General features: G+C 37.3%; 1 protein-coding gene and 1 non-coding gene across 6 annotated transcripts; both read left to right on the top strand.

Annotated features, from left to right (window-relative positions):
- The first annotated feature begins 570 nt into the window (after positions 1–570).
- LOC103934714 lies at positions 571–3,284 on the top strand. 4 transcript variants are annotated; one of them, XR_007260017.1, is made up of 6 exons: positions 571–1,050; positions 1,246–1,308; positions 2,389–2,444; positions 2,546–2,718; positions 2,889–2,999; positions 3,100–3,284. It is a non-coding gene; the product is annotated as an uncharacterized LOC103934714 (transcript). The 4 variants fall into 4 exon arrangements; XR_007260016.1 differs by having other exon boundaries at positions 3,078–3,284; XR_007260018.1 differs by having other exon boundaries at positions 2,395–2,444; positions 2,889–3,284.
- Positions 3,285–7,730: 4,446 nt separating this feature from the next.
- Positions 7,731–14,562, top strand: LOC103934709 (heterogeneous nuclear ribonucleoprotein Q). Of its 2 annotated transcripts, none has more exons than XM_009344459.3 (9): positions 7,731–7,913; positions 9,418–9,871; positions 9,957–10,073; positions 10,283–10,423; positions 10,601–10,771; positions 11,212–11,419; positions 11,513–11,682; positions 13,596–13,681; positions 14,173–14,562. In XM_009344459.3, exons 2-9 carry the CDS (start codon positions 9,452–9,454, stop codon positions 14,321–14,323), a joined length of 1,464 nt encoding a protein of 487 aa, XP_009342734.2. In that variant the 5' UTR covers positions 7,731–7,913; positions 9,418–9,451; the 3' UTR covers positions 14,324–14,562. The 2 variants fall into 2 exon arrangements, with proteins under 2 accessions (XP_009342734.2, XP_009342735.2); XM_009344460.3 differs by having other exon boundaries at positions 9,123–9,871.
- The last annotated feature ends 110 nt before the right edge of the window (positions 14,563–14,672 follow it).

Genomic DNA, 14,672 nt, shown 5'->3' with positions numbered 1-14,672 from the left:
ACTTTTGCTACACAATCAAGCCCTAAACTCGGTCTCTTAACTAACTTAGACATCAGAGATTCATTGGTCAAACCTCCGACTTCTTGAGCGATATCTTTGCTCTTTGGCCAAAGGTATTTAATTATTTTGTAGGTACAATTTCGTTAAGATTAAAGACGGTGGATTTATGTTAGCTCTATATGTTCTAAATATGAATATGTAAAGAAGATGTCAAGCTTTATGATTAAGCTAGTTTTAAATGAGAGGTATCTAGGAATCATGCATATCAAAATGTGCTTCATCTATCCAAATTAGTAATCTCATTTAGTGAAAAGTGAGGTACATTGTTTGAATACATTGTGATTTTGATTTTTTGTACTTGCGATATAATATTTTTATGCGTTACATCATTAACACAGGACAACGGAGTACCACGAAAAGTGCCAGATGTATAGAATCTCACAAATACTGTAAGCTGGCCAACTCAGAATTTTAAAGTAGGATTGGCCGGACCTTTTTATGACGTGGCAAACAGCTAATATTCCAGATCAGCAAACACCCCAGTTGGCATAAAACCACTGGTTCACTCAATATGCCACAACCAAAAGTCCACTAACATCCGCACCCTCCCAGGATCTTAACCTGCACCCATCCTACTTCTCATCTACCGTTTGTTTCCCGAGAAAATTCGAAAAAGAAAATTAAAAATAAAAAACCGAAAAACACCGCACCCCGCTCTCTGTATGGCGGTTCGAGCTTCCGTCTCGCGGTTCCCAATCGACGCCGGAGCCCACGAGAGCTCAGGCATCCCATGGGGCGTTTTGGTGACGCCGTTCGGGACCAAGGACAAGAACGGCCATTCGCCGGCGTACGGATCGGACGGCCAGCTGCTGCCGAGGTGTGAGAACTGCTGGGCGTATTTCAACACTTACTGCGAGCTGGATCAGTGGTCGTGGAACTGAGCCCTGTGCGGAAACCCTCAGGGGCTTTCGTCTCAGGCCATTGCTCGATACTCCCACCCTGAGTCTTGCCCCGAGACGATGTCCTCGTTCGTAGATCTGGAGCTTCCTGGTTGGTCATTTGCCCACACTTTCGTCCGATTTCTCTTTCTGTTTGGTTGCCGAGAAAATGAACTTTGAATTTTCCAATTTTTCAGTGCTAATATGATTTCTCTTTCTGTTTGTTTGCCGAGAAAATGCGCTTCGAATTTCGAATATTTCAGTGATAATTTGTATTTGTGCTTTTTCTTGTTCTCCTATTGTGCAGGAGAAGAGTCGGATGAAGCAATGCAACCTCGCCCGGTTTGTGTTGCGGCCATTGATTTGTCCTGTAAGTTCTTCAAATTTGATGTCATTTGGTGGAAGTTGTAATGTTTTTATTGGCTGATTGCAGTTGATCATATTGGATAATGGCCATTCATATGTATAATTTGGCATAATTGTCTTCGAAATAAGGTTGATGATTTCTTGTCATGTCGTTGGGCTGCGTGTTGTTGATGATGACGATGAGAATTGATATCCAATTAGGTTCTGTCCAACTCATTTCTCTGCTGTGTTGATCCTGTAATTTCTCGTAATGTTTGATATGTCAGTTTAGTTGGGGGTATGTGTTTTAGGATATAGATTTGAGGCTTAATCTCATGGGTATATATGTCACTAGAGCTGTTAGATATTCTTACGAATGCAATTACCTTTCCATGAGTTTGAAAAATGATGTTCAGGTTTGTGCTAGTTACTTATTCGGCTTCTGTTTTTCTGGGTTTGGAGACCAGTGAGGGTGTCCAGCTAAAACAATTATTTATTTCAAAATGCTTATTTTGGAGGGTATTATTTGAAAGACTCAAATGACCGTATTGCCAAGGCTATACGTATGAACTTTGGGGAACTTAATTCGTACTTGAATCTTTGAGATTTGAAGGCTTTTATTTGTGTTTGTTCTCATCATTCTTCCATGCTTGCCACCTAAGAAAAACATTCTCAGGCTTAGCTTTAATATAGATGATTAAGAAAACACTTATATTTGAAGGCGAACATTTGGAACTTGACAAGGAACATTAATTTAATTCTTTAAGCACTGTAGCACCTGGAGTGGAAAGTTAAGCATATTCTCGGCTATATTGACATTGTGGTCGATGTTGATAGCTTCAATGTTTTTGGTTGGGCTACAGAGAGGAGGTGGAAACCCTTGGACTCCAGCCTTGTATAGGAAATGGTTAGATGTATCATATGTAATAAAATGTGTTGTGAGTTCTTTTAATCAAAGCCGAAAAATCTAGTTAAAAGAGTTAAGATATGAGAAAGATCTTCTAGCCATGTATCGTTTACATTTCTTAATCTGTGCATTTTTTCCTTTTTAAATTGGTTATATCATCAGATCAGTGACATTTGTCTTTTGTGGATTTTATTTCAGCTTCAGAAGAGAATTTTTGGAACTTACTAAAAGTGCATTGCTGGCCTCTTTGTAAGGTTGGTTGGTACTTGCTACTTGAAAATGGTTTTGTTCGTTTCATTTCTTAACGATGATGTACTTGACAGCTAAACTCTCACATTCAATTTTCTTTTTACAGCTCTTGGGCCCGGTTCTCTGTTTGGTCTTGCTACCTTTAGTCACAAATTAGGGTTGTATGATGTTCAAGGACCTATACCAGTTGTGAAGAATGTTTTCATTCCACCGGAAACAGAGGGCAACCTACCATTTGAGCTTGAAGATGTCATGCCTTTGTTACAGTTTTTGGCTCCAGTAAGTCAGCCAGTGTTTTATGACTTTTATCTTCTTTTTGTGTGTGTGTGTGTGTATATATGTCTGTATATATATATGTATATGTATATGTATACGCACCCAAATTCACAGTTGTGGAGCTGTGGTATGTATAATTTTTGTGTGAGCTAAATTCAGCAACTTTGTCACAGGTGGAAACTTGTAAGGACCATATTAAATCTGCACTTGAAGCGCTTAGGCCAGCAACTTCATGGGAGAGAACTACAGCAGCTGGTCAGCAGACACCGTTCTACTAAGATCTGGTAGTTTAATCTTCCGTATCATTGTTATTGTATGCTGGGGATTTATTTTGGAAATGCAAACATTGACATATTTTACAGGCTGCTGTTGCTGTTCAAGCAGGTGCTTGCGTAGACATTTTTGCTGTTACAAATGAGTATACAGATTTGGCGTCTTTGAAGTTTCTAAATGTAGACAGTGATCCTGTCACTGCTTGTCAATACATGGTTAATATATGGTCATTACAAAGAGATCAATGAACATAAATATGAGAATTTTGTACAAAGATGTACATATCAATTGCGAAAGCATAATTTTCGTGGTTGTGGTATGCTAATGTTCATTTGGAAGTTGACCTGCAAAGACGACTTGGTGTCCATTTGGAAGTTGAAGTCGACTATTGGGTGCTCTGCCTCCAGAGCTTCAATGGAACATTGGTGGTCACCAACTCGATTATGGGATTCCTGCTCACCTTGATCAGGGTATATATATATTATTCCCGAAAGACTAAACCAAAACACAACGCACTCACCCCAAATTTTCCATTTTATTCGCTATCTTTCAATCAATCAAACATACCCTTTTAAACTTTTGCATCAAAGATTATATAAACAAACTAAAATCCTAATTCTAAAACAAACCCCTGTTTTAAAATTTTCTCATCTTTCATCATAAAACAATCAGAAAATGCAAGCACACAAACAAATTACTGAACCTTGGGGAAGAGATTGATGCCACGGAAGACGGATAACCTGAGGTGGGGACTCGTGCATGATCCTTGGCTCTGGAGGAGAAGATGCCATCCAACGGAGCAGCAACTTGAACGGAGCTAAAGCGAGTGCAGATTCTGACGAGGGATGTTTGGATGATGCAGGGATTTCGAGGACACTGGATTACCTTGGAATTTCTCCGTTTGTGATTAAGCCTAGTTTGGTACTGAGTTGATTCTGAAAAAAATGGCTATCAAAAAAAGCTGGGAGCTTTTCTATGTTTGGTAAACATTCAGCTTCAGTTTTTTTTCATAGTTTTTTGTGAAAAAAAAACCAAAAACATAAAGCTACAAAACCCAGCTTTGAAAAACCAGTTTTTTTTCACATCTATTTTATATAAAAGTTTATCAAACATTATAATACTGTTTTTTTTTTTTTTTTTTTTCAAAACCACTTTTATAAAAAAAGTTTACCAAACACTCTGCTGCTTATTCTCACAGCACAGCAGAAGCAGTTTTTTTTTTCAAAGCACAGTAATACCAAACCAGCCCTAAGAACACTTGAGAACGACGTTTTAGTTTTCTGAGAAAGAAAACTCGAGATAAGCGGAGAACAAAGTCATAAGATACCTCAAAGAATTAGCATGTCTTAGGAAGCACCTCAATTGAATCAATGGCTCAAAAACTGAATAATTGTCATGAACTATGATTTTCCTGAGTAGAGCATGACGTGGAAGCTAAAAGCTTATTGGTTTAGCGTAAGAGAGAACTCAGTGCATGCTTGTATCGTTTTGGGATGGCTAATCTAGGATTCTTAATGTTTTAGGAATAGTATCGTGGCCAAGGAAATCTAAAGGAAGCTTGAAGAAATTCCTGAAATGTTAGGAGAATTCCTTCATCAAGAATCAAGGTTTTTTGCACTTGGAGAAAAGCTTGCTTTGCCTAGTGCAATCTCACCTTGATTTTCTCTCCACGTTGTCTGTGTTGTTTTCCCGCGTTGTCCAACTTTGTTGTGCTGACTTCCTTCCAATTTTGTAGGCGTAGTGTTCCTTTCCAACTTTCTCTAAGGAAATCCTTTGGTTTCCTTATTTCTTCTTGTTTTTTCGTTAAGTCTCCTTTTCTCCTTTTCACGGGCGCAACTATAGCTTTCGTTTTTGGGGTATCGTTGAAGAATGATGCTAGCCTCATGAAGACTGGGCTGCACCCTCTTACACGTCAATGTCCACAAACTTCTCTTTTAGCAATACTCCTTTTTTTGCTTCCTCGTTTTCCTGTGTAAGCTTGGAAGGGAAAGATGCATTCTCTCCTCATTAATGGAGCATGTGGCTTTATGTTTGAATGTGATTTTGTAGGCAACTCGGCTTTGGGTTTTGGTTGCTTCCTAAGTGTCCCAATTTGGTATGCAAGAGATGGCGAAAGTTAGTCTATTCTCTTTTAGACTTACTCACGTGAAACCAAAAATTATGGGCTTGGTCTTTTAGTGCTCCCAAGTAGTCCAAAGTTTTTTATAACCTTAGCTTCACATAGACCCAATAAATTTTCGTAACCATCCACACCACGATCCATTTGGCAAGCCCTGATATGTAGCTTGGGCCCACTTTAGCATGTAGCATGATTGGCGTGATTTAGTTATAACATTAATGTCGTAACATGGCTTGGCATGATAAATGTCCATGAATTTGCATGGGCTTGGCGTGGTTATACAAACGTCCATTTTATAAATTATTATTTTATTATCATGGCGTTATCATAAAATCACGTTCTCCTCGACTTCGTACCTTTGCATGTATTTAAGCTTGACTCATGGCATTTTTACGATGATCGAGCTTCAAGATGTGGTTAGACTTATACATGAGATTTTTGGGCCCTAAGGCCATCTCCAACCGAGGGCTGGGCAGAAAGCTTGTTTTAGCCCTCTGGGCCTCCAATTAATGAACAGTACATAATCATATTTGCCTCCATCTCTAACCAAGGGCCAAAGGGTCATAGGGCCAAACATAATTTATTATTTATATTTAAAAAGTACAACAACTTAAATTTAAAAACTACAACAACTTAAATTTAAAAAGGGTCAAAATTATGTGAGAAATAGTGTAAGAATGACTTAGGTATTAATAGGAAAAAAAAAGGAAATTTTTTAAATTCATAAAAAAAAAATTTGGCCCAAAAAAAAAAAAATGAATCCAACGGTAACTAGCTGTTGGATTCAAAATTTTCCCTTCTATTTGTGTCAGTTATAACCGACATTACTTGATCGACAGGAAATCTGACAAAAAAAAAAAAATATATTGGGCCAGTCCTTTGGCCCTTTCAGATTCCGTGGGACTCACGAGCCCTCTGGCCTAACCCTCAGTTGGAAACGATTTTCGGACTATTTTCGACCATCTGACCCTCTAGACCCTTCGGTTAGAGATAGCCTAACAGACTGCTTGAATCTTCAAATTAGTTTACAGGCTGCGATCCTCTGGGTAAGTTGCCTATTCCTACCAGTTGTCTTGGAATTCTGGATCATCTACCATTTGTACTAGTGTGGGGGAGCCTTTTTTCTTTTTTTGGACATAGTTTTGCCCAATGCCCCTGTTTTTCACATTAGAAATATTTATTGGACTTAGAGAGACGGCTAATTCTTTTTCTAAAGAACGTGTACATTCTTCTTTCTCCAAGGCTTATCTCTTTTCTTTGAACATCTGCAGGGGTTGCCGTTGTGGAGTTCAAATCATTCCCTCTCTTTCCAATGCATCATTCTTTCTTATTCTCTCTGTATAAATTAAAATAGTAATATCGCTTGTGTTTAGGAAAAAAAAAAAAAGTTTATAAACGGTACGAGAACAAAAAGTTTCATATGGAGAATATAAACTTAGAAGTCCTATTGTGTGTCACCTTCCACATTTTACTAATCTTTCTGATCCATATATCGAAATGATGGATTTGTTGCAAGTCTATTTTCAGTTAAAGATCTTCCATGCACTAGTATATTGTTATCATAACATCTCGTACTAATAACACAACCTTAAAAAATAAAGAATCTACAAATTGTTATATTATTAGCATGAAATGTTTTATCTGAAAAATTAACCAATACGTTCTACTACAAGTCTACAACTCCATTGTGTACTATTTGGAAGTTCCAGTCCTTTTCGTTACACGTTTATTTCTTTAATACTACTTAACATTGAATAATACAAAAATGAAAAGTTAAGATTGAAAATAAAAAATCTAAATAACTGTGTAAATTAAATCCAACGACTAAAACTCTTGTAAGTAAATAATACGTAACATTAAAGTCACACTAGCCTTTAAAATTTGATCATGCCGCCAAAATTTTCATGGCCTTTTAAAAGGTACAATAGCATTTGGCCGCATGATCAAAATTTAAAGGCTAGAATTATTTAATCCCCAGGCTCCTGAGACCATCTTCAATCCTTGAGTTAAAACCTAAAATTTTTAACCCGGAAAATTTAGGTTTTAACCTAGAAATAGTTTTTCTCCTCCAACCTTTCTGGGTTAATTTTTAGCTCAAGATTATTAAAGAATGAATTTAAGATAATTTTTTTCTTAAAGTAACTTAAAAAAAAAATTATGTAGACTATCCTAATTTAATTTTAGATACATTTTAACTTAAAAATATTTAGATTCCGATAAATATTGAAAAATCATTAAATCAACACCATGAAACTTGTGGAACACTACGAAAGAATATGAAACACAAAAAACATATATTTTTTTTTAAATTACTTTAGCCATTAGATTTGAATTTGGACCGTTAGATTTTTTTTTTTTTTTTACCGTTAAATTTGGTCAAATTAGATTTTAGTCGTTAAATTCCATGAATATATAAATATGAAACTAAAAAAAATACACATATATGGTATGCCAACCCCACTAACTCAAGGGAAATTCTAGGCTAAATTTACACCAAAAATGAGTTTAGGTTTTAACAAATATTTAGCCAAGGGTTGGACTCCAACCGTTGGATCTGAGGTGTAAGGTGTAAGTCCGGAGGATCTGCTTCCATAATATTTTACATCTCCAAATTGGAAACAGAATCCAAAGTTTGGCCACGATTGAGGGTGTCTAGGGTTAATATTATGTTGGCCCTGTATATGAAACCCAACCAACAGAGCCAAACTTCAATTATATTTCCGCGCAGCGCCAAGTTCGGATTCAAAGCTTCCCCAACTTCGCTTTTTACAGTAATCACCACACGCAGATTACTCTGTATCACTTGGTACTTCCCTCTCCAATTCTCTCTCTCTCTCTCTCTCTCTCTCTCTCTGCTCCATTTCTCTTTTATGTTTCTTGGCTGGATAATGCGACTTTCTGTTGAAATTCGATGCCTGTTGTGAATGTTGAGTTGGGTTTTGGATATTTCAAGTGGGTATTTGCAAACATTTCAAATTCTTGTTTTTTCTTTCACATTTTCTTAGTGATTGTGCTGAGCTAGATAAAGGAAGATCCGTTTTGTATGGTCAAATCTTAGATTCTGGTCCAGTGGAAGCATTAGTTTATGTTGGCAGAAGAATTAGCTCAGCTATGGTGGGGCATTTATGTGTTAGATGAAAAGGAATCCGAACAGGGGGTTAAATGAAAAGAAATCTGGATATTATATTAAGCTGGAAAAACTGTGTCCAACTTGAAGGTAGAAGATGGATTGCTCGATAAAGAAACTCATCCATTCCAATCCCCCTCAAAATTGTGGGGATTAGAAGCGATAAGTTTCCGTCCCCTCAAAGTAGAAAAATCATTCACTTCTACCTTCAGTGTACTTTTAATATGGTGGGTTATCCATTCAAATCCAATCGTAAAGACCACACACAGCCTTATAGTATGATTCACTAAAGACATAGAACACACACACACCCACATACATATATTTTGATTCCATGAGAGATATATATACTTTAACTCGTCTTTGTCAAATAGATTGCATTATATGCATTGTTTTTTTTATGACAAAGACGGTAAATTATTTTGTAAAACCCCGTATTTTCGTTTGTTAAAATGTCATTGGTTCAAATTCTATTTTTCAGGACCTATTAAGAGGGGTGGAGAGGATGTATTGTTGAATTTCGAATTTTAATTGTAGCTGTAGTCTCCATCCCATCTCTGTCGTTATATGTCATTTTATTGCAGGACGGTACTCACGTTGGTACATTTAGTTTGGAACTGGTATTGCTTTTGTCAAATTGGACTAGTCTAATTCCTTTTTATATCTGAATCATCTGAATAAATTCTTGGTCACTACTTTTTTATTAAGTCATTGTGTGGCCGTGCATACCCATGAATTCATAAAGCATTATAAATGTCTCCTTCCTCCAATTGTCTCTAACTTTCCCCCCTTATATAATGCTTTTGTTACTATTCTTTTTATTGTAATCTTTAATGTGTCCTCAGATAAGTTTAAACTTGCCAATATTTTTTCTTCTCTCATGGACAGCAATCTCGTTGTGACTTCAAGATTTTCATTTCTCAAATAATTGGACCACCTTCATAATCTTCATGATAATCATTCAAAACTCTCTTTTTCTTGTATCTAATGCTGCTGTTAATGCTATCACTGCTCCTTAATAAACGGTTTTCAAATTGATAACCCTTTGAGTTTGTTCTTATGAGCCCTGTTCATTTGGGAATCATAAGCTGTATCGCCTTTTGCCCATTCATTTATTTTCCTCCTTTCAACATGTGTTTACTTCTTCCCATGAATTCTTCTGGCTTCTGTGTCTTCTTCACAGTTGCCTTGCAAGCTTATTTAATTAGATACATAAGATGCCAAGGTCAAAGGAAAATGCTTCATCAGTTGCTAAACCAGTTGAACCTGAAAAGGCAATAGAATCCAATGAGAAGGTTGATCTTGATGGAGACAATGATCCTGATGAGGCAACAGATGAAGAGGTTGAGTATGAAGAAGTAGAGGAAGAGGTGGAGGAAGAAGAAGAGGTAGAGGAAGAAGATGAAGAGGGGGAGGAGGTGGAAGAAGAGGTGGAGGATGAAGATTCTAATAATCCCACTGGAACTGATATCCAGAAATCTCAGAGTAGGTCTGGAGATGAGGACGAGAAGAAAAAGCATGCTGAATTTCTTGCCCTTCCACCACATGGTTCTGAAGTTTATATTGGTGGCATTCCTCATGATGCTTCTCAAGAGGATTTAAAGGCTTTTTGTGAGGCTGTGGGAAAAGTAATAGAGGTTAGTTCATTTGCTTTTTAAGAAGTACATTTGTTTTTTTCTTTTACGAAATAAATTATTATATTGTACTGTTTTGTAATGACAGGTTCGGATTATGAGAGCCAAAGATTCAGGTGAGAACAAGGGCTTTGCATTTGTTACATTCAAAAACATGGAAATGGCTTCTGATGCCATCGATGAGTTGAATAACACTGAATTTAAGGTAAAGTAACCTTTTTGTGCATGAGCAGATTTACTAGGACCACACGTATAATACTCAAAAGCAGGGATTTACAATTTAAAAAAAAAATGATGATTTTTTCTATTTTCTCATATTAACATCTTTGTTTTGGTACACTTTGGGCTATTTTCTTTTCAATCCAAATATGCGACTCTTCTGTTGTATTTACTCTCTCTCTCTCTCTCTCTCAGGGTAGAAGAATTAAATGTTCGACATCTAAAGCAAAGAACCGTTTATTCATCGGTAATGTTCCCAGGAGCTGGGGGGAAGATGATCTAAGGAAGGTTGTACAGAAGATTGGGCCCGGAGTTAATGTTATAGAGCTGGTCAAGGTTTGTGCGATGATTACACAGTACTTTTGGTTTTGATAGCATGCTTATGTGTGTGTTATTGTATCCTCCGGCTGAACTCTTATCTTTCAAAAAGTCTGGTAATCATTATCAGTTGTTATGCTTATTCACTGGTTTATAGTTTCTTCAATTCACTGATGATTTAAACATTTGTCACAGGATATGAAGAATACAGGCAACAACCGAGGCTTTGCTTTTGTTGACTACTATAACCATGCCTGTGCTGACTATTCAAGGCAGAAGATGACGGACCCAAAATTTAAGCTAGAAAATAATGCTCCCACAGTGAGTTGGGCTGACCCTAAAAATGCCGAGTCTTCTACTTCTCAGGTTCTTTCTGAGTAATTATATTCTTTTTATCTTCCTGTTTTTTTCACATGTTATATCTGAGGATCTATGTAGCTGGAATGTTGGCGGAACTTTCAGTGTATGAGTTGGTGAAAATCTAAATAAACTATCACATAGTTTTGGTTTCAGAATTTTACTTGTTGAGATAAAGTCATTTATGTATTTATGATAGTGTGCATAGTAATGAAGGTGCCATATTCTGAATTCTACTAGGTAAACTGTCGAATTAGTAGGAATTTGAAATGACAATTGCTTTCCACATGCGCATAGATAGAGGGTGTAAATAAAGATGGCGTGTGGTAATTTGGACTTGACCAGTTTGCATGTCATGCCACTTCTATTTGGGATAGCTCAAACTCCAGATGATCTAATAATTATTTGATTGTGAGGTGCATATTCTTAATTTCACCTTTCTCATACAGGTGAAGGCAGTTTATGTGAAGAATTTACCTAAAAATGTGACCCAAGACCAGTTAAAGGAGCTATTTGAACACCATGGGAAAATCACAAAAGTTGTTCTGCCAGCTGCAAAATCCGGACAGGAAAATAGCAGAATTGGTTTTGTACATTTTGCAGAGAGGTCAAGTGCTATGAAAGCATTGAAGAACACTGAAAACTATGAACTTGATGGTATTCCTTTCTGCATTTTTTTTTGGTTTGCTTTTTTCATTCTAAAGATGGTGAAAGTAGTTTGTAATGTTTGACGGGTCTCGCTATTTTCAGGCCAGCTGTTGGAGTGCTCTCTTGCAAGGCCACAGGCAGACCAGAAGTCTGGTGGATCAAATTCACAGAGGTCAGGGTTGCTTCCTAGTTATCCACCTCGTTTTGTTGGCATGGCTGGTGGTGCCTATGGTGGTATTGGTGCAGGGTATGGTGCGGCAGGTTTTCCACAGGTGAGATGTGTGCCAACGTATGGTGTTTTCCTAGTTAGTTTACAGTGTCAAGTGAATATTGAATTTAACTTACATTTTTGCTCATGGAATTTGTTATTTATCCCTCAAATAAATTGCTCATGGACCATCATTACTTGGCATTAAACGGATTTCAATTATAATCTTTCAATTGACTTTTACTATGAATTAGAACTTTTGTTGGGGCTGGTTTTGTGAACGTGATATTAGATTGTTCATCTCTGGTTTTCTTGTCTTCCTTTTGTGCTTTGTTAGCAGTTTGAGTTTCTTTACTTATACGTATTATTTTATTTACGGGGTTTTATCACAAAGGGTCCCCTATGTTTTAGGAATCAATAGTTTTCTTCCTTTATGATTCAATTCAATCAATTAGGTCCTTCATGTTTGCTCCCACACATCAGTTTGGTCCCCAACGTCCAAAACTTTGTTTGTGTTTGGCACAAATGTGGGACCTAGAAATTCACTTATTAATTGCCATGTGGATTAAACAATATTCAACTATTAAAAAATGATTTAAAGTTTTACAATGAAAAAACAATAATAAATAGAACACAATACCTTTAAGTTCATCCCCCCTCATGCCCTCACGGCCTCACCCTACCCCTCCTCCTCCTAAAGTCTCATCCATTCTACAGAGCAATAACCCCCATCCCCAAAAAACTGGAACAATGAAATGATTTAAACCAATATTCAACTGGTAAAAGATGATTTAAAGTTTTACGAAAAAATAAATAAATAAATAATAATAATAATAAATAGAACACAATACCTTCAAGGCCATCCCCCCTCCTCCTCCTCCTAAAGCCTCGCTTATTCAACAGATCGGTAACCCCCATCCCCAAAAAACTGGAACAATGAAATGGAACTGGAGATGGAGACGGTGTCTTAACAGCCTCAAAGAGAGGAACAGAAGAGGATTTCATATATTTGTGTCTTCCACATATTCACGAGGAAGACTCAAGACTCTCGGGAGGGGGTGTTAGGCAGTGGGGGAAATCTGTAGTGAGGTTTGGGTGGGTGGGAGAGGGAGGTGAGTGACAGGTAAAGAGTTATTCCTATATTATAATTTTTAACCATTTTTTTACTTGAACTAATTTTTTTAATCCACATGTGTGCCACATCAGCACACTAACCGATTTTGTACAGATTTGGAGCGGGGATCAATTGATGTGTGGGAGTAAACAGGAAGGACCAAATTAATTGAATTGAAACATAAAGGACGAAAGCCATTGATTCCTAAAACATAAGGGACCATTTGTGATAAAAACCCTTTTATTTACTCTTGGGTTCAGGCGATAAATAAATGAAACAGTTAGCCTAGGGGTGGTTCAACACCTCATTGAGCTTACCTAAACTACGCATGTGTTTATGTCTGATGAAGAAATCAAATTGTTTTGGGCTTAGACTTGGTAGTTGGTGCGGACAGATTCAGAGCACAGCACTTAAGAAAACAAGTGGTTTTTCAAAATTTCATGGCTGGGGTGAACATATAAGTCGACATTGGGCAAAAACGACTCTTGCTTCTGTGTTACCTTTTATGTTGTCTATGTGGAGAAAGGGAAAATAGCTGAGAGAGAACAGGAAGGGGGAAAAGTTGGCTGGGCATTAAGATTTAGGCATCGTGGTTCTTTTTCCTTTCATGACTCTATAATTTAAAAAGTTAGGGTTACCATGTGAATGCATTTGTTTCGGAATTATGAATCTGAGTTGTGATTTTGGTATATCGTCTTTCCTTCATGCACCAATGCATGTGTTGTAGATCTTCAAAAGTTCTGCATGCTTTGTTCAATGCACATGACATGCAAATAATTTGTTATCTAATGCTATTGGGTCCAACTCTTCTCTACAATACTTTCTAGGTGCATGATTTCTAATGTTCTGAATTCTGATTGTAGCCTTTGATGTCTGGACCGGGACCAGCTCCCGCTGGCATGGCAATGATGCCGATTCTTCTACCTGATGGACGTATTGGATACGTTATGTAAGCACAATACATCTTTTTCCTTGTATAGCTTTAATCCCTTCTTCCTAAAATAAAGCCGGAGAGTGTATTTCTGCAGAAAGTCTTCAATTAAGCATGCAATTCAATTTTTCTGCTATAATGGGGTAAAGTTGAAAACTAGAGACTTGGACAAGTCGTATTTAAAAACCCACCTCTCGTGTTCATTCTTCTCGGCTCTAGTTTCCACTTTCCAGTTTTCTGTTCAGGCAACCTGGATAGTAATTGGAAACATGTATCTGGTATGACCACAAATTGATCCATATAACTAGTTTAGTGATGGTTACGATTTGACCTTTGAAAGTTATGTTTACAATGGCCGTAATCGAGGACTCCTGTTGGGTTTTATGAAATTCCAGTTTATCTGTAAATTGTGTCCACTCTTCCATGGCATAATCAATCGCTTGGAGTGTTACATAGAGGCCATGAAATAACATTTTGACACTTCCTAAATTCATTTTTCCTCATTGCAGGCAACAACCGGGTGTGCAGCCACACCCCTTGCCGTCATATCAAAGTAGTGGCTGGGGTAATGGTGGGAGTGGTAACAGAAGTAGTGGAAGTTCGAATAAGGGTAGGCACGTCAATGATTCTGGGCATGGACGCAGGTATAACCCGTATTGATTTGTTCCTGTAATGGTTAGAAGTTGGGAAGCGACGCGTTCAAGATTGTTACATACAGTTGTAACAGCAAGGTTTGATATGGTAGACCCATATGCATACTGATTTCTTCATTCAATCACACCTATGTACCTTACCCTTATTGGTTAAATGAACACATTTTCGGTGTAAACGGATTTGTTAACTCAAGTGAAACCATTTGTATCATCACTCATGCAATGGATATGAAAAATTGTCGATAATCACTAACGTCGGATACAATCCCTCGCATTCTTTACTCGTTTGTTCATTCATCTTTCTAAATGGACAGTGCAAAATCTCACACCAGTTCATCTATGGCTTGTACGTCAAA

This window comes from the organism of the source record quoted next, unplaced genomic scaffold, assembly GCF_019419815.1.
Source record: "Pyrus x bretschneideri cultivar Hongxiangsu unplaced genomic scaffold, Pyrus_bretschneideri_v1 Contig29, whole genome shotgun sequence".
Classification (NCBI taxonomy): Eukaryota; Viridiplantae; Streptophyta; class Magnoliopsida; order Rosales; family Rosaceae; genus Pyrus; species Pyrus x bretschneideri.
The sequence above is the reverse complement of the archived record's forward strand: the minus strand, read 5'-3'. Positions and strand labels throughout refer to the sequence as shown.